An 18,888-nucleotide genomic window follows, 5' to 3' on the forward strand; every position below is an offset into this window, starting at 1 on the left:
AGGCGAGGGGGGCTGGAGACGACGGTGTGCTTGGATACAGACAGGGCGGACTGAAGGGAGAGGTGAGAGCGGGGAGCGCTGCGGGAAGGAGGAAGGTGTCTGCGAGTGCTGCTGACGGGGGCGGGGGGGGGGCACAGACCTGAAAATGATGGAGACTGGTTGGGTTATCGCCAGGCCCAGCTCAAAGGGAGACGCGGGGGCCGCAGGCCCGGGCAGAGGAAACCGCTGGGGCCATCCTTGGGGCTGGACGTTACAAAGTTCCTTGAACACGGCAGGCAGGGGAGGATGGGGGCTTCTTGGGGGCTGCTGCGTGAAGGCGGAGCTGCGGGACGGATTGGGAGAGGCATCTGCGTGGTTCTCCTCCCAGGCTGGGCAGAGGGTTGGGAACTGCCCCGCGGGTTTTGCGGAGGAGAGGGCTCTGAGGTGGCAAAGCGTAAGGCTCCGGCGGTCAGCGGGTTTGGAGAGTTTGTGCAGAGATGGGAGGAGGCGTCAGGAATCCCTGGTTGTCCGGGGAGCCCCTGGCTCCACAGTTTTCTTGCACTTCGGCTGTTTTTGGCTCCCTGTGATGTTATCTTAACATATGTAACGTTTTCTTCCTGACTAGCTTTCAAAAAACGGAGCTTACGCTCACGCGAGCGCTGTGCCTCGGAGGATGTGCTGCAGTGGTAGGGTTTCATCGGCCTTTTCTCACCCCTTTGCGGTGTCAGGTGCAGCAGAAATGGATTCCCAGGAGATCAAAGAGCTGCAGCAAGAAGTGATGGAGGAGCTGGGAATCTCCACGGAGGAGCTCCAGGATATCATCGACAAAGAGCTGGAGAAGTTTGAGTGCGTGAAGCAGAGGAAGCAGCAACTGGAGGAGCTGGAGAAGTGCGTGAAACAGAAGGAAGAAGAGGTGGCTCGCGTTGACCGGCTCTTTGATGACGCTTCGAGGTGGGCGCGCTTGGAATCGCAGCCACGTGTCAGAGTTGGGCCTCGGAGCAGAGGAGGGGGAGACGGGGTGGCCGAGTCTGATGTCTTGAGCGCTGCCCGTTTCCCTTCGCTGTAGACTGACGCTGCGATTCTGCGTCGGTTCGCTCGCGTGTGGTTGTTGAGGGACAATTAAAACTACTCCCCCGTGGCTTTAAATCCTTCGTGTGAATCCTCTTCCCTCACCTCGTCATGGCTGTATTTAATTAGCAGCTCCCCAGCGGTCGGTTCCCATTTCTTTCCGCAGTATTGCGGGACGTACGGCGGGGCTCACCTCGTCTGTTACCGTCTCTTTTTCCCCAGAGCCATTGATAAATGCGAGATATTGGTGAAGGATCTGTACTCCAAGCTGGGCCTCCAGTATCGTGAGAGCAGTTCTGAGGACGAGGACTCGGCTGCCAAGGCCACGGAAGTGATTGAGATCCCAGATGAGGATGACGATGATGTCATGAGCATCGATTCGGGCTGGAAGCACAGTTCAGTATCTCGTTGCGCCGCGTGGTACCGAGGGGAGGGATGGAGATGTGAGCGTGTCCTGAAAGGAGGATGGGAACGAGGGGGATCAGAATAAGGATGTCGTGGAGCTGGCCGTAAGCCACGCGGGTCCGTAAGCAGGGGAGGGTCGGGTAGGCAACCCCGTTAGCTCACGTGGGGAACATCAACGCTGGCATGGTCTGCCGGGGCCCGTAACTATTCCGTGGCTCCTGGAGTCCCAAACTGGGACCTTTTCCCTTTTCCCACCTGCCTGATTGTTGTCCCCATCAGATGCCGCCCCTGCAGGGAAGCTGCCTGTGCAGCACGTCGCGCGTCTAGAAAGGGTGGCTTTCTTCAAGCCTTGCTTGAGTGGATTTCTTGACAGGGACAGAGGAGGCTTTTGAAGGGATGCTTCTCTCTGTTCCCTCTTCTTTCGGCGACTTAACTAGGATGGATTTTTTCCTCCCCCAAGATGTTTTAAACCACTTCTTTTCTCTTTAAACGCAGATGATAGTAGTCCCAGAATTGCGAAGGATCAGACTCTGGTGAGTTGTAGTCTACTTCTGAAGCGGGGTTTTGCTGGAGCACGTAGGACAGCATTTTATTTGCTGCAAAAAAGAAAAGCTGCTTCATATTTTCTCTCTCTTTCCTTCCCTCCAGCTGCGGGAAGCCATGGCTGCAATGAGAAAGTCCGCCCAGGATGTTCAGAAATTCATGGATGCCGTGAACAAGAAGACAAACGCCCAGGATGCACAAAAAGGTCAGCGTGTGAGAGGTTCCTGGGGCCGACAGACGTGGGCTGGCACCCGTGTGTGCCCTCGCCCTGGTCCTCTCTGCTTCTTACACCTCTCGGTTTTTCGTTCTGAAAAAGGAAATAACTATTCTGTTTCCCCACTGGAAAGACCCATTAGGATATATTGATTCCAAATTCCTATTTTTCTTGAAGCCCTTTCCGAAAGCAAATACAAGTGGCGCGGTTTCCATAACATGAAAGCTTTTTAACGGTGCTTAAACCTCACTCGCTGAGGACACCATCCAGTAAAACTGAGGCACTTAGGCCGACTGAGGTAAAGGAAGGCAAGAACGCCTCCTGTCTCGGGTCCAACAGATGTTCTTCCAACTGCGTACGTAAGAGAGGGAGTCCTTGGGCAATTTCTAACTTACCTTCTGCTGTTGTTCCTTGAGTAGATGCACAGACCCCTCAGGAAACCCCTGGCACTCTCCAGCCCGTTGGCCCTGCAGCGGCTGGGAGTGATCTCAGCAATGACGGCGATCTGAACGTTGGCATGAGGATCCTGGGCAAGAAGAGAACCAAAACGTGGCACAAAGGAACTCTAATTGCAATCCAGACGGTCGGTACGTCCTGTGCTTGCTGCTGCGAGTCGGTGCTCGTGGCTTTCACCAGGCTTTGGGTGGGTAACGCTGATCAGGCTTGGAGCAGGTCCCCTCCCGTGTCAGAGCACCTCGTGCCAACCTGGAGCGAGTTGTGAAAGCAACACATCTCCACGATGATATTTTACCTTACAAATTAATTTCTGAAGGGCTTTCGAGTAAGTTCTGAACTTGGATCAGAACGGTACATGGTGTTGGGCTTCTTGTAGGAATTCACTTGGCTTTTATTTATCTTGCCACGTTGAAATGTCTTTCAGGTGCTGGAAAGAAGTACAAAGTGAAATTTGATAACAAAGGGAAGAGTTTGCTTTCTGGCAATCACATCGCTTACGACTATCACCCCTCACCTGAGAAGCACTACGTTGGCAGCAGGGTCGTGGCAAAATACAAAGATGGGAACCAGGTTTGGCTGTATGCTGGCATCGTGGCTGAAACCCCAAACGTAAAGAATAAAGACAGGTATTAATTCTCCTCCACAGTCACGTACCCCTCTCTCTCTCTGTTTTGTTTTTGTTTGTTTGTTTTGTTTTTGGGGGAAAAAAAAGAAAAGAAAAAAGGGTGTATTTGTATATTTGCTATCGTGGGAGCTAAATTCTTTTCTGCCCTTTCTGGGGACGTAGCTCTGAATGTTGTTCCTTCAGTCTTTCTTATCTCTGAAAGCTCTGGGTGGAGCTCCCATTCTATTAGTCATGTCCCTGAGTCAGAAATTATATCTGGTAATTCATTCAAATTATCACACAAATGTAAGTCTGCGCTGCTCAAGGCATAAAACATAACGTTAGGAAATAGAGCCCTAGAAGCGTTTGGCGCCAGCAGTGTTGTCAAAGCACTTAAGGAGAAGGAACAGCAGCTCTAAAGCAGCCTTTTCGGTCGCGTATAAATAAGAGGCAGGGCTGCTTCGATGTTGTGGTTTAGGCTTGTGGTCCTTCTGGGAAGACTCACAAAGGATATAGTCGCCCTGTTGGTTTCAGATGTGGATCTGCCGTAAATGCCTAATTGTGTCGAGTTCTACCTGATGCGTGTTTGATAACCGAAAATGAACCGCGTTTATTGATCGTATTGCGAACTCCCTCCTCCTGGCTAGGCTGGCTGTAACGCTGATCTCTCGTCACGCAGCCTTCGTACGGCTCCGTATCCTGAAGTTGTTATTCAGAGGCACGCAGCGCCAAGCGGGGGCCGTACCCAGCCTTGTGGGTATCCCCCTCCCAGCTCCCGCTCCCCCCGCAGGCGCTGGGGACTCTTTCATGCTCGTCTCCTGTCTGCAGGTGGAGCCCTGGACGTGTCCCCCAGCTCTCTCCCTGTGGTGCCGTTCGAGTCACGGCGTGCGGCCTCTACTGCTGCTGCTCTGTCCCAAAGGCTCCAAAAATATCTTTTCTTGCGGAGATTAGGAGCAATTAAACTGTCTTTTCTCTTCCTTTACCTCCCGTGGCCGAGGCACAGAGGGAATCTGGAGCTGAGGGAAGAGGGCCTGGCTGTCCTATGCTGCTGGGAAGCCTTTGGGCAGCCTCTCCTTTGGCTTTGGGAGCGCAGGGATAGCTCAGGGCCGGGGGAGAGCTGTTCTGAAACAACCAAGGGAAGCGGCAGGACTGCAAAGCTTATCATCTCCTGGCAGAAATGATCGCTTCGTTCTGGCCTCGCCCACCGTATCTGATTTGAGGGCCTTTGGGACTGGCAGGAGAAACAGGAGGGGTGCTCCACTTTTCATTATGTGATGCGGAGCTGCGTTTTATTCAGCTGCGTTCCTAATTCCAAGTTCCAACGCTTGTTCTCTTCGCTGTTCTCCAGGTTCCTGATCTTCTTTGACGATGGCTACGCTTCGTATGTCATGGAGTGGGAGCTGTACCCAATCTGCAGGCCACGTGAGTGATCTCTGCCCCTCCTGCGTCCTAACGCTGAAATTGTACGGAGAGCCTTTGGGTATATGAAAGAGCCTGGGCTCAAAAGACAGGGGACAGGCTGCATCCCCTCCGGTGCTGTGCCTGTAGGCGCTTGCACGTGAAGCTGGAGGAAATAGTGGTTTATTACTGGCAGAGCAAGTCTGCTGTGACTCCTTGCGCTCTGGGTGTGTTAACACGGCTGGCTGCCCTACCACCAAAAATCCATCCACTCGGGATTGCTGCTTGATTGTTCCTATGTAAAAATCCATCTGGGATCTCTTTAAAAAAGAATTAAAGATTCTCTTTGTAAGAGCCTTTCCTCCTCTTCCTTTTCTCCCGCCCGTCCCTTTCTGAACAGTGAAAAAGACCTGGGAAGACATAGAGGATGTTTCCTGTCGCGATTTCATCGAGGAGTACATCACGGCCTACCCCAACCGTCCCATGGTGCTGCTGAAGAACGGCCAGCTGATCAAAACGGAGTGGGAAGGGACCTGGTGGAAATCCAGAGTGGAAGAAGTGGATGGCAGTCTGGTCAAAATCCTCTTCCTGGTAGGGCAATTTCCCTTCTCCCATTAGAGGGGGAAGCTGGGCTTAAATTTGAGTCTGGGGGCTGATCAAGTCCAGTTTCCTTGCTAATGTCAGACAGGGTCCTGGGGCGAGCGGGTGTTTTGCTTAGGAGGTAGACCGCCAACGTCTGCTGTGCGTTGACGGGAGGGTGAGACTCATTTGCATGACAAAAGCTTCAAAAGCCTTTTAAAGCATTTCGCGTGTAAAACTTTTTGAAGTGGTAGATGAATAAGAAACAAAATCCATCATCTGCAGGTATTCTGCCCTGGTCCCTTTCTCGGTGTAACCACCTAGCCGTGTCTTCTGTCCAAATACAAGTGCTGGTTTGAGAAGCGGGGGAGAAACTGAGCCGAAGCTGCGATATTCTGCTTGCTCAAATTCTGCAGATTGCAGAAAGGGAGCAGACGTACTGTCTGTGCCCGCTTGGCTCCCTTCCTGTCTGGATAGCTGCAGAGCCACTGGGGCTGGGGAGGATGATGTGCGCTTGCACGTTTAACCTCCCTGTCCTAGAGCCAGGTGGGGTTTGTGCTGAGGAGTTAGCTCGTCTCCCGAGGGAGTCTGGTTTCTCCAACAGTGCCTCGTTAGTCAGTTGTTGGGCTAAGAAGAGAACTGAATTTGAAGCTTGGGGTCTCGGTATCGGGCCTCTCTCGAGATCTGGTTTGTAGTCAGCGTTCCCCCGGACACGATGAATTACTGCCTTTGTCCTCTCTTGGCTGCATGGTCTTTCAGGAGCCTTCAGGTCAATGCTTTGCCTCCTTTCCACTCGATTCTCCTCACTGTAAAAGCACGCTGCTGTCTCCCAGGCCTGTGTTGTACCTCTGGAAGCTCTTGCTGTAGGTGCTGCGAGTGTTGCCTTCTCCTTGCTGCAGGATGACAAACGTTGTGAGTGGATTTACCGGGGTTCCACACGCCTCGAGCCCATGTTCAGCATGAAAACTTCCACAGCCTCCACCCAAGAAAAGAAGCAAAGCGGACAAGCAAGGACTCGTCCCAATGTCGGTATGTGGTATCTTTTTCTTTAATTGGTATCCTGAACGCGTTGTGGGTTGGCGGGGGCGGGTGGGCTGTTTTGGGTTTTGTTTGGTTTTGGTGGGGTTTTTTTTTTTTTTAGCAGAACTCCTGGAGATTTAAGATTTACAGTGGGCTTTTTCTCCTGCCATAAAGATGCCGCAAAACCAGACTGCAGATGTGTGAAGTGGCCAGAATCTGTTTGGGGTGACTGGCTGGGGGTCCGCGCACAGCCAACAGCCTTGAGTTAATTTCCTATGCCTCTTTGATGGTAGAGACTTTTCTTGTTGATGCTTTGCTTTTTTTCCCCTTCCACTAGGTGCTGTCAGGAGCAAAGGGCCTGTAGTGCAATACACGCAAGATTTAACGGGAGATGGTACCCAGTACAAAGAGCAAATGCAGGCAGCCTCGCTGGCTGCACGGTCCGTTTCCGTTCAGATGTGTGAAGTGGCCAGAATCTGTTTGGGGTGACTGGCTGTGACTCAGAGCTCAGCCAACGACCTGGTGTTAATTGCAAATGCCTCTGTTTTGGTTGCCTTCGGGAGCTAAATCAATATTTTGTGGCTAGCGCAACAAACTTTGGTTGATGGTAGAGACTTTTCTTGTTGATGCTTTGCTTTTTCCCCTTCCCCACTAGGTGCTGTCAGGAGCAAAGGGCCTGTAGTGCAATACACGCAAGATTTAACGGGAGCTGGTACCCAGTACAAACCTTTAGAGCAAATGCAGGCAGCCTCGCTGGCTGCACGGTCCGTTTCTCCGCAGCCTGCTGAGATGGAGTAAGTACTTGAGTCAGTTCTCTGCTTCCACCACTACCTCCTTCGCGTTTCGTCTCCAGTGCTCAGCTCTTTCAGGCACCGCCCTTTCTGTGTAGAGGAATCCTCAGGTGCGGGTTTCCTCCATGACTAGGCTTGTTTCCTGGTTGCACAAAGCGGTTTTAGTCATGCTTCTGGGGGAAGCTGTAGATAAAGGCTGCTGGATGAGTAATTGGGGGCGGGAGAGCTGACGGCCCAGCACCCCCTGAGCCAAATGCCATGTTCTTACTCAGGGCTAAAGCTTCGCACTTGATGTATTTCCAAGTTAGAACGTTTGCTCCTTCTCTTCCGAAAATCTGAATTGCTCCCTCGTGTCACGATCCAGGCACTGGCCCCCGGCTGCCTTGTATTCCTCCACTCGGACTGACCTGCTCACAGACCTCAATGACTTACGAGGCACTGAGAACTTGGGATCAGTGGTTGGTCTCGGTGGTCACGGACCAGACCTGATAAAGCTCGGCCACGGCCAAGTCGCACACGTGCCTCCTGCTGCCAGGGGCCCAAGCGGGACGTTCTCGGAGGTGCAGGCTAGTGCCGAAGGAGGCCTGGATGAAGGAGGAACGCGGCCTTGTGATGAAGGGAGCGTGCCGGAGAACACCAGGGTACCTGAGCACGTGCTCTGGGACTTTAATAACTTTCTAGGGGAGAGAGATGCTGTCCCGGTTCATTTTTGTCACCACTGTGGATTTCCTATCCGAATTTATGGACGCCTGGCCCCCTGCCACCACGTCTTCTGCTGTGACTGTGCCTTGCTGCACGGGCAAAAGGGAGAAAGGAGATGTCCCAGCTGCAAGGAACCTGTGCAGCAAGTGAATCTTTATTCACCGGATGCTCTCTAGGTGTAGCAGCATCTAAGAAACCCCACCTGCCCCCAGCCTCCCGTCTCAGGAGGGGGTTCCTCTCCAAGCACCGGTGCAATGTGACCCATTCCGCCCCTGGATGTGGGGGCTAACTTGGAAATGCTCCTCCTGTGCCATTCCGACCAAGACTTGAGAATCGAAGCCATAATAGCCTTGTTCCTCGTCTCTTTCATAACCAAGGAGAGAGGCCGGTGCTGAAGGAGGTCTGCCCCAGCGTGAGAAACGCCGACGCTGGCTCCTCCACCGTCGGTCTAGGGCCCCGCCCGCGAACGGAGGAAGAGCTGGGCTGTTGCCCTAACACTGGGGCACCCTGAGCTGTCGAGGGTGTAGGAAGGACGTGCGATGGCACGGCATGAAGACGGTGAAGTTGGACTGCGGCGATCAGCCAGCCTGCCGTCTCGTTGGCCTCCGAATCTCTCCTTTTCCATTTAACAGGCCTTGCAGTGGTTACAAGGAACACTTCTTTGTTTTCCCTCTCCCCACAGAGGCTTTGACTTTAGGATCTTGTTTTCAGGTCTAATACAAGCAGACACTACAGACGTTTCCCTGCCCTGCCGTTAAATAGTGAACTGCTTAAAGACAACTGTTTTTTAACATTTGAAGGCAGCATTCTTACATCCATGTCCCCGCTGCCCGGAGGGATACTGTTGGGTTCAAAACACATTGGTTTTAGATTATTAAAACTGGGAGAATGGTTTCTTCACTCTGGTGTTTCGTTTACTCTGAGGAAGGCCTGGTTCTCCTCCCTCTCTAGTCTCACTTTCTTCTGTGGTGCCAGGGAGCTGCTGTCAGCCTTTTCTGACTGTTTAAAGCCCGTTGACGGAAGCTTTTTTTCTCTTGCTCTTGAATTTTGAAATGCGCGTTAACACCTTGCTTTTAAGGCAGATGTTTGCAGAAACGGTCACTCCCTCCTGCTCTCGCTGTCTCCTCCCTTTCTGCCCTGATAACGTAACTGTGTTCTTCCACTTGTGGGAAAACTAGTGGCTGGTTTGGGGTGTTTTTCTGTTTAATCGGTGCAAACGGATTGAAAATCTCCGCTGTTGTTTTCTCAGAGTGTGAGGGCTGGTGTCTTCCAGGTGCCTCCCACCTTCCCGATGTTGTCCGTCGGGCTGCAGAGGTGTTTGGGGGCCCCTCGCAGCCCTTTCATCAGCGATGTTGTTACATTCCCTTGTACAATTTTATCTCGTTACTTGGTACGGACAAAAGAGTCCTCTGTACTTCTTGTTCCTCCCACTGCTCAGTACTCTGGCACTGACGAGCCTCTGTAAACTCTTGTTTCTGCTATTGCAGGGGTTTCTTCATCTACTGGTTTGTCCAGCTTCCTGAAATGAAGGCCTTGGACATCCTCGTTACACTCCCTCTCACCCTCATGCCTCACTTCCAAATAAATAGCAGTATGTCAGAAGTCACTTTTAAACGTAGCTGAGCTCTGGCATTTGGTCGGGGTTGTTGCGGGATTGCTGTAGCACAAATAGTCAGAAACGGGCTGATTTTCACGCTCGTTAGGAAAAAATCCGCTCGGTTTCTCTTGGATGGGGCACTGTTGCTGACTTCCACGGCGGAGTGTTGTTTTGACTGCCCCTGTCTGTCTAAATCCTGCCAGTTGTGTGAGCGTGTGCGTCTTGCAAATCGCCTCCCTTCTTCCCTCGTGCAGATGCTCCGACAGTCAGCTGGCCCAGTCGAGAAAGCAAGTGGCCAAGAAAAGCACTTCCTTCCGTCCTGGCTCCGTGGGCTCTGGGCAGTCGTCGCCTTCTTCGCCCGTCCTAAGTGATACGCCTCCGGCGGGAAGGACCGGTGCGTCCCAGCAGCATCGGTAAGCAAAGCTTGTTCGCGCTTACTACAAACGCAGCAATATCCCTGCGTCCCTGTGAGAGTTGGGGATGCTGGTACAGGTTCGGGGCTTGTTTGGTTTCGTGCAGGTTTATTTTGTTACGGGCTGACGCCATTATTTGCCGGCTTGTCCGGTCCTGAGCATTTGTCTTCCTCTTACCTTGTTCTCCCTCCCAGGCAACTGTTGGTTACGTTTTGTTGTTGGCTTGAGCTTGGAGGGTCCCTTATCAGTTCTGACCAGAACTTACCCAGCCTCTGACCCTGCTTGTTCTTAGAGGACTCGTTTCGACAAGCTTTCTGGGGCCAGGGGGGAGCTGCTATTAATATAAATCTGCAGGTGGCTTTTCCACGGTGGTGGCTTTGTGGCAATCAATCCACTGCACAGAAGACGTTGATCCCAGTTCTGAGACCACAGCCAGCTTGTGCTTGTTTCTGCTTCCCTAGTTCTGATTTGGGTTTTGGGTTTTTTTGTGTGTGTTCTCTGCTGCTGGTAACACTCCCTTTGGGGCCTGCCCAGCCTTGCTCCCGGGGGACGCTGGGGCTTGTGTCTAATCGGACTAAGCGGCAAAGCCAACGGGGTGTCCCAGCGCGTAACTAGCAGCTGCTTTGATAGGAATTAAGTGCCTAAAATCCCTTTGCAGTTTGAGGAGAAAGCACCGCTCTTCCTTAAGCCACAGTTGCCCAGTGTATCCCTTTTCCCCTAACAGGCTCTCCAGCGGCCAGGCAGGCAGTGGCACAGCACAGGCCTTCCATGGCATGATGGACCGCGTGCCCAACGAGCCCTCTTACCGGGCCCCGCTGGAGAAACTCTTCTACCTGCCGCACGTCTGCAGCTACACCTGCCTGTCCCGCGTCCGTCCCATCTGCAGTGACCAGTACCGCAGCAAGAACCCCCTGCTCATCCCGCTGCTCTACGACTTCCGACGGATGACAGCCCGCCGACGGGTCAACCGCAAGATGGGCTTCCACGTCCTCTACAAGACGCCGTGTGGGCTGTGCCTGCGAACCATGCAGGAGATCGAACGCTACCTTTTTGAGACAGACTGCGACTTCCTTTTCCTGGAGATGTTCTGCCTGGACCCGTATGTGCTGGTAGATCGCAAGTTCCAGCCCTACAAGCCCTACTACTACATCGCAGACATTACCAAGGGCAGGGAGGACGTGCCGCTGTCCTGTGTCAACGAGATCGATAACACCCCGCCTCCGCAGGTGGCCTACAGCAAAGAACGCATCCCCGGCAAAGGGGTTTACATCAACACCAGCTGGGAGTTCCTCGTGGGCTGCGACTGCAAAGACGGCTGCAGAGACAAGTAGGTGACTCCTCGTGCGTCGCTGGGCCTGGAGGGTGGGGGACGGCACCTGCCTGCCCTGATAACAGCCCAAGGTGGAACCTGCTCTGGACTTTAAGCCCACGCGGCTCTGGTCGGTTGCAGGTTTGACTCCCAAGTCAAGCCCCGTGTGCCCATCTCTGCACGTACGCGTGCAGGAGGATGCGATTTCTTTTCCTTTCCGCAAAACCGGTGTGTAAAACTAACTTCTGGGGCGTGGGTGGGTTTTTCTGTGCGTCTCTCTAGATCGAAATGTGCCTGTCACCAGCTGACAGTCCAAGCCACTGGCTGCACCCCGGGTGGGCAGATCAACCCCAATTCAGGATACCAGCACAAAAGGCTGGAAGAATGCCTCCCGACAGGGTGAGTAGAGCTGCGTCTTCTCCTGCCCTCACAAATACCAGCCCCAGAAACAAGGCCTCCGATGCTATCAGAGGGGCAGTATTTCCCGGAGCTAAGTGCACCTGCTGAAAACCTGCCTCTGTTCTCGATTCGTCTGCTAATGTGTGGCCCGGGATCTCTGGGCGTTACCGTAGTACCTGGCAACTAGACTCTCCCTGCTCTGCTGAGCTTTAAGCCGCTGCCGCAAGTCCCTTTGCATCATTATTGGTACAACACCAAGGCTTGGGATATTGCTTTATCAGGGAAGGTGTCTCTGTTCTCCTTTCTTCCAGAGTTTACGAGTGTAACAAGAGGTGCAAGTGCAACATTAACATGTGCACCAATCGCTTGGTCCAGCACGGGCTCCAAGTCCGACTGCAGTTATTCAAGACGCAGAACAAAGGCTGGGGCATTCGCTGCCTTGATGATATTGCTAAAGGCTCTTTCGTCTGCATCTACGCAGGTAGGATCTCACCCTGCTGAACAAGCAGGTAAAGCCTCTTAGTTTTGAAACAGGTGCTGTGAATGAAAAGCCTTTGTTGAGCCAGCGCTCTTCCCAGCGGTCACATGTATTCAGACATGAGCCTGCTTTGTTTTGGTTAAGGAGGAGGGGAATAAGTATTTGAAAAGATCTGGTTGCGTCAGGCTTGTGTCAGGCCCGAGATCTAGGCTTTGTTTATCGCAAAATGCAAAAGCCAGCAGAACGGCTGCGAAGCTCTTCCTGTGCTTGTTAAGGGCGCAGGAAAGCGAAAACGTAGGTGATGAACCTGCAGCGCTTCGATTTCCTGATCGATGCCCCTCCCTTGCCCAACTCCGATGCTGCAGAAACCAGCGTGGCCGCGGCGCCGGTGTCAAGAGAAGTGCTCGGGTCCCCAGAGCCGTTTCTGCGCGCGGAGGGTGAATCAACACATACCTGCTTCCTGTTTACATGGAACCAGTCGCCGGGACAGCGGCACAAACCAGTAAAATGCAGAAGTTGCGCAGCACGGTTGCGTGAACTCTGAAACGAAACTAACCACGGGCATTGCCTGAGCTCTGGTTTCTTGCCCTTAATATTGCCTCTGTGCTACGCCCTCACCTCCAGCCCTCCAGAGCAAGAGACAGTCACCCTGTTGGAACTGCTGTTCGGAGGTTTCCGTGTTGGAAGCCTGGATGTTAGCAAGGGCCCACGTTAGATCAGCCGTGTGCTTCGGATTTTCGTTACCTCGAGTATCGGGGTCATATGTTGTCCTTTCCCAGCCTGGCTTTGGAATGAGGTGGTGTCAGTCCCGTTTGCTCCTCAGTCAGCCTTTGGGAGGGCAGGATAAAATTTATGGGGTAGGAATATCATCCCTGGAAAACTCATGCTTAGTTTTCTATTTCCCACCCCCAGGGAAAATCCTCACGGATGACTTTGCCGACAAAGAGGGGTTAGAGATGGGTGACGAATATTTTGCAAACCTGGATCACATTGAGAGCGTGGAGAACTTCAAGGAGGGCTACGAGAGCGACGCAAAATGCTCTTCTGACAGCAGCGGGGTGGACCTCAAGGACGAAGAGGAGGAAAACACAGGCACTGAGGAGCAGGAGGAGTCCAACGAGGACAGCTCTGATGACAACTTCTGCAAGGACGAGGACTTCAGCACCAGCTCGGTATGGCGCAGCTATGCCACGCGACGGCAGACCCGGGGCCAGAAGGAGAACGGGCTGTCGGAGACAGCCTCCAAGGACTCGGGGCTCACCCGGCAAATCAGCCACGATGAGATGGCGGTGGCTGCCTCCTGTAAGCTGCCGGTGTCGGAGGAGACCTCCAAGAACAAAGTGGCCTCGTGGCTGAGCTCCAACAGCATGTCTGACGGCTTCCAGGACAACGACAGCGCCTCCTCCTTCAAGATGAGCGAAGGCGGCGAAGCCAAGGCCAGCAAAACGGAGCTCCCTGGTGAGCGAGAGAAAGCCTCCGCTTCCACCCTGGGCGACGTGGACGGAGAGTCGAAGGCATCGAAGAAAGACGTAAGGGAGGGCTGAGGGACCGGGAGATGAGTTTTGCCCCCTGCCTTGGGAGCATGGGTGAGGAAACTGAGAGGCAGAGACGTGCCTCAGCTGTGCTCTTGCTCGAATGGCTTCCCTACCCCTGCAACGCGACTAGGTGGGCTGCGGTGCCGCTTGGTGTCCGTCCCCTTGCCCCGCTTACTTGGCCCACTGTGGTGGGGTAGGGAGGTGCCTTTCTCCTTCCTGGGGGAAGCCGTGGCACAAGAGGCTACGAAGTCGTCGCTCAGCGTGAGACGACCTGAACGTCCCTCCTGCCCTGGGCGCTACCCGCTTGTGCGGCTCTGAGGGAGGGAGCCACCTCCTGCACGGCTACCTGAGGTGGTGTGGAGAGCGTTCAGCCAGGGCTGGGGACGACAGGGAGACGGAGGTGGTCTCTGTCCACCCCCCCTGCTCTGGAGAGGGGCCTCGGAGACCCGCTGTCTGGGCTGTGGAGGGTGGGAGACCTGTGGTCGTAACTTGGCCCTTCTGGAGCACCCCCTGGACCGGGTGTCACACCGAGCGGTGGGGACAGCCGGCTTCTCACACCCGGGCTGGTGTTCGGGGAGCGTTTCCGCGGAAGGGCTGAGGAGTGCTCCGAAAAGGAGAGGTTTTAATCTTCTGTACTTCTCTCTGCAGGAACCCGAAGATCCAACCAAAATTCCTGGGTAAGGCTCCTTAAATTGTATTTTCCTGCTTTTTATTTCCAAATATCGCTCTGAATGAATTGCTGCAACTCTAGGGCTGCCCCTTAACGCTATTAGCGCCACTGCCAGAGTGAGCTGAGAGGCTGGGAGGGTTTGGGCTGTGCCCCAACGTGCACTGGCAAATTAATCGCTTGGAGATGGCAGTCTTGTCCAGCTCTCAGCTTTCCTCAGCTGCTCCGTCTCTGCCTGGCCCGCGGACAATCTCCCTGGAGGTGCAAGTGTGACCCGCTCCTGTCCTCACCCCACAGGCTGAGCGATTTGGGGAGGATGTATGGCTACAACCCGAGCCCTCCCAAGCTGGAAGGGATCCGGAGGCCGACGAGCAAGACCGCCCTGCTGCAGAGCAGACGGCATTCTCTCGCCCCGCAGCCCACCACAGACGTAAGCGGCGATCCTTCGGGCTTCAGACATGGGCTGGAAGGGGCGGACCTGGCTCTGCCTCACAGCTCCAAACTGGTTTGGTGAAGGCCTTGGGCCTTACTTTGGGTCGTTTCTGCGCCACTTTCACTCCCAGTTGAGCACCAGCGCAGGGCTTGTGGTTCGTAGTTGTGGTTTCCTGGAGGGGGGTTGATTTTCTTCAGACAGTGGGGATCTTCCGCGGGTCTGAAAGCCCAAAAGAAGAAGAAAAAAAAAAAAAAGAGGAGGACAGCGTGGTGTTTGGGCCATGTGTTGTAATGGGATGTAGCACCTTGGTTCGCATACGCAGCACACCAGGGACGCATTGCTCGGCAGAGCCGGGTCTAGGAAGCCATCCTGGGGGGACGGTCTTTGGTTTTTTGGGGTCTTCTCCCTTCCTTGCAAAAAACCCGGAGCGCCTAATGGTGCAGGCTCGTGAGTCCCTGGCAGTCCGGGTGCTGCAGGACTCGCCAGCCCCCTCAGACGCCGCTGCTGTTTCAAACATTGGCCTGTGAGATGGGGTTTCTGTCCCGTGGCGGCTCCGATCGCGGTGTCCACCTGTGTGATCCACTTAAAAAGGGTTTATTAGAGCACAGGGGTCCCTCCGCTAAAAGAGAGCAAAATACTACGGGGGGGAAAAAAGGGAGCCCTGAACGTCGCTTGGAAAGCGATGGGGCGATGCTCTCCCCTGACCCGAGCTGCACTCAGGAGCTGTTAACGCCTCTCTGCAGGACGTGCTGACCCTGTCGAGCAGCACGGACAGCGAGGGGGAGAACGGGCAGGCGGTGGCGGGGCAGGCCCAGGGCACCACCAACGACAGCGACGACATCCAGACCATTTCCTCGGGCTCCGAGGAGGAAGAAGGGGACGACAAGAAAAACCCCTCGTCCGGGTCAGGTGAGGACAGCTGCCGGGGGAGGAACAAGGGCTGAGTGCGGAAAGTACAGAGGTACAGCAAGAAGTTTTGGCCAGAAACCACCAGGAAGGGCCGATGAGGACATAGCAGCTGCGAGCATGGTGCGTCCTGCTCCAGACACCTCTGAGCTGTGTCCAGCGACCGAGGTCTGAAGCTTCCCCGTGCGTTGATTCGAGTCATAACTGCAAAACCCAGTGCTCAAGTACTGGATATTTGTGGATATCTCAGAAAAAGCAACTGTGGGACTTACTGTGGTGGATCTCCAGGCTCCGCTGGGTCGAGCGGAGAGCTGGGAGATTCCCAGGAGCCATCCCAGGGTGGGATTTTAGATCCGAGCTGCATCCCTAAGGGGTTTATTACCCCTGTGTGAAAGAGGAAAGCGTCTTGGGCCAGCAGCACTACTGGGGTTCCTCTTCTGGAAGACGGAGAGGGAACGCGGCGGTGTTTGCTCTTCTCTTGCGGCAGGTCCTGTTAAGAGGCAGGTGGCGGTGAAATCCACCCGAGGCTTTGCCCTGAAATCAACTCACGGGATCGCCATCAAGTCAACCAACATGGCGGCGGCCGACAAGGGCGAGAGCGCGCCCGTCCGCAGAACCACCCGCCAGTTCTACGACGGAGAGGAGTCCTGTTATATCATCGATGCCAAGCTGGAAGGGAACCTGGGCCGGTACCTCAATGTGAGTCGCTGCCCTCGGCAGGGGATGAAAGGGGAATGTCCCTTGGCAGCCGAGAAGGGAAAGGGACGTATTTGGGGTGACCTGTCCTTTCAGTGGACCTGCGTCTCCCCAAGACTAGATAAATACAGTAAAAAAAAAAAAGTGGGAAAAGAGCAGGACTAGGAGGATGATCCAGCCCCCCCCCTCCCGAGTGAAACAGGGCAGCTGCTCCGGCCCCCTGACGCGTGGTGAGCAGGATGGCTAAGTCAGTCCTTCCAGCGACCGTTACCTTTGCGAGGGTGGATCTTATGACTCAGCCCTGGTTGTGCAGGCAGGGGAGGGAACGTGTCCTGTTTCGGCAGCCTTACGCTGGATGCAGCGGACAAATCGGGAATGCTGCTTGTTTATAAAGGCTCGTGTTTACTGCTGGCTGCTTTGTATTCCCTCCCGACGCAGGAACTTGCTCACTCTGTTTGTCTCCGCTCCCCGTACAGCATAGCTGCAGTCCTAACCTCTTCGTGCAGAACGTCTTTGTGGACACGCACGACCTCCGCTTCCCCTGGGTCGCCTTCTTCGCGAGCAAGTGAGTCACGGCGCGCTTGGGGAAGGGCTGCCGGTTCACGGGACGTGGTTGGACCCAGCTCCTTGGCCGCCGGGGCTGCGCGACCAGCCCGGGCTGGGTGTTTCCTACTCCTGGTAACTGCTGTCCCCGGTTTCGCACCAGCCTGAGCGGGGAGAAGCTTGGGGATGAGTTGGGTGAGGAACTCTCTTCTGTGCTGGAGATTCTGGTGCGATTTGCATCAGTTTTTGACCTTTCCGAAGGGGAGAGTTAAGCACGGGGCCGCCGGCTGCCCAGCTTGAGTCACAGACCTTGCAGGCGGCGCCGGGCGGTGGTGAATCGCTGCCACGTGCCTCTTGGGCACCGCGAGTGCGGCGTCTCCTCTGCGAAGCCCCACGGGAGTGATTCATTGGGGAACTTTGTCCCTTTGCTCGCTGTGGAGCCAAAGGCAGCTGCGTGGGCTGCTTCACCCTCACCCCAGGGGAAGCTGGGCTGCACCGCCCTGTCCGGAGAGGTCATACGTAAGCGTTGCTCTCTGCTAGCAGGAGGTCCAGCTTATCCTCCTTTTTGGAATGGCCTCTTCTCCCAGCCCGTGCTGCTTTTCTTTTACTCCCCAGGAGGATACGAGCCGGCACAGAGCTGACATGGGATTACAACTACGAGGTGGGCAGCGTGGAAGGCAAAGAGCTGCTGTGCTGCTGCGGGGCTATCGAGTGCCGAGGGCGGCTGCTGTGAGCCCACCCGTGCTCCCACCGGATCCCTCTTAACCACAGGCCTGGTGCTGACTTTCCCTTTGTGAGGGTAAAGTTTCTTCTCAAGAGGTGGCTGTTTAGTAGTAACCGTTACGAAGCCGAGCACCGTGGCTTCGAGTTCTCCCGTTCACTTGAAAATTACAGCGGCAGATGGACACGGACCAGAAACGTAACCTGGCACCCGTGTGACGGCTGCAGGGGGGGGGCGATGCCCCAACCTGTTGCCGTGAGCTTTGCTTCTACCACGTCCCAGGGGCTACAGTCGCCCCGTTGAGAGGATGGTCCCTCCCTCGGCGCCGCAGGAAAGGCCCTTAGCCACGCCGTTACCTGCCTGAGCGCTTGACAAGCGGCTGTTCCTGCTCTCTTCCAGCTCTCCACCAAATTTAAGACAGAAATCCCTGGGCAGCTACAGCTCACGCTGGTGGTGCTGCCGCTTTTCCAGCGGGAAACACTTCACCGAGACTCCAGGGAAGTGCTTGACGGTTGGGACTGAGCCGTCGATGTCCCTGCAGCCTTGGGCCGGGACTGGGAGGGAGCGAGGATGGTGGAGATAAGCCCGGTAAGAGTGGACCAATCTGGATTTATAGCGGTGACGTGAATTTAAGTGGGGGGGGTGGGGAAAAAAAGCATCTGTCTTCGACTGTGATATGTTGTAAAGAATCTTTTCATTGTTAAAAAGCAATAAAGTATGTTTTTCTATTAAAAAAAATAATTGCCCTGAACTTGAGACACAGCAAAAAAAAAAAAACCAAAACCCAAACCCTGAAAGAGCAGGATTTAAACCGCTTCCTTCATCCTTGTTTCCACGGGGCTCGCCAGGGGCGGACTGGCCCGGACAGGCCGAGATGTTGCACGGGGAAGGCAAGCAGCTCCCACAGGCATTTTCACCTTTCCTTCCTTCTAGCAGAACAAACACTCGTTAAACCCCCACTTGGTAAAGCTAAAGGGAAGCTGTTTGAACTGCTCTTGCCAGGCAGCAGATTTGATGCCGGTTGCCTTCCCCTTCCCCCCCCCCCCCGGATCTGACCGTAGGCTCAAAATACGGAGTTTGGCTTAAAATACCGCACTGAAGTTGCGGCTGAGCCGGCCTTGAACTTGACTCAAGCAACCCGAACTTGATTTGGGCACCTGCGGCCGGGCGCAGGGAAGGGCAGAGCTGGTGCAGGCAGCCGGGGAGGGCGGAGCAGCCGCCTGCCAGCCCGGTCCGGCTGCTGGACGCGGCAGGAGGCCAACGGCGGGGCCCCCCACAAAAAAACCCGGCCCCTGGAGCGGCGCAGAATTTCAAGTGCCGGGTTTTGGCTTCTTCGTGTGGGCAGGGCTTGTGCCTGCACATCCAAAGGGTTCGGTAAAACCACCGCGAACCCGGGCTAAAAGAGGCAGATTTTTGACAAATTGGAATCAAG

The 18,888-nt window shown here is 54.7% G+C and overlaps 1 protein-coding gene across 1 annotated transcript; it reads left to right on the forward strand.

The window, feature by feature from the left end:
* The first annotated feature begins 636 nt into the window (after positions 1 to 636).
* Positions 637 to 18,176, forward strand: SETDB1 (SET domain bifurcated 1). Its single transcript, XM_009281198.2, has 21 exons — positions 637 to 930; positions 1,270 to 1,442; positions 1,948 to 1,985; positions 2,101 to 2,200; positions 2,629 to 2,796; positions 3,090 to 3,291; positions 4,618 to 4,691; positions 5,068 to 5,258; positions 6,146 to 6,275; positions 6,922 to 7,060; positions 9,611 to 9,769; positions 10,494 to 11,096; positions 11,361 to 11,477; positions 11,789 to 11,958; positions 12,868 to 13,484; positions 14,139 to 14,167; positions 14,455 to 14,587; positions 15,334 to 15,499; positions 15,984 to 16,195; positions 16,669 to 16,757; positions 17,351 to 18,176. The coding sequence occupies exons 1-21, from the start codon at positions 653 to 655 to the stop codon at positions 17,466 to 17,468; spliced, it is 3,906 nt and encodes a 1,301-aa protein (XP_009279473.2). The 5' UTR covers positions 637 to 652; the 3' UTR covers positions 17,469 to 18,176.
* The last annotated feature ends 712 nt before the right edge of the window (positions 18,177 to 18,888 follow it).

Source organism: Aptenodytes forsteri, unplaced genomic scaffold (assembly GCF_000699145.1).
Source record: "Aptenodytes forsteri isolate BGI_AS27 unplaced genomic scaffold, ASM69914v1 Scaffold276, whole genome shotgun sequence".
NCBI lineage: Eukaryota > Metazoa > Chordata > Aves > Sphenisciformes > Spheniscidae > Aptenodytes > Aptenodytes forsteri.

What these genes read in the sequence shown, in the direction of transcription:
- SETDB1 (XM_009281198.2), top strand. Translation starts at nt 653, where the DNA reads ATGTGCTGCAGTGGTAGGGTTTCATCGGCCTTTTCTCACCCCTTTGCG. An exon ending in CGAAGGCATCGAAGAAAGAC is followed by an intron (nt 13,485 to 14,138) that starts GTAAGGGAGGGC and finishes TTCTCTCTGCAG; the next exon opens with GAACCCGAAGATCCAACCAA. An exon ending in CCCCGCAGCCCACCACAGAC is followed by an intron (nt 14,588 to 15,333) that starts GTAAGCGGCGAT and finishes GCCTCTCTGCAG; the next exon opens with GACGTGCTGACCCTGTCGAG.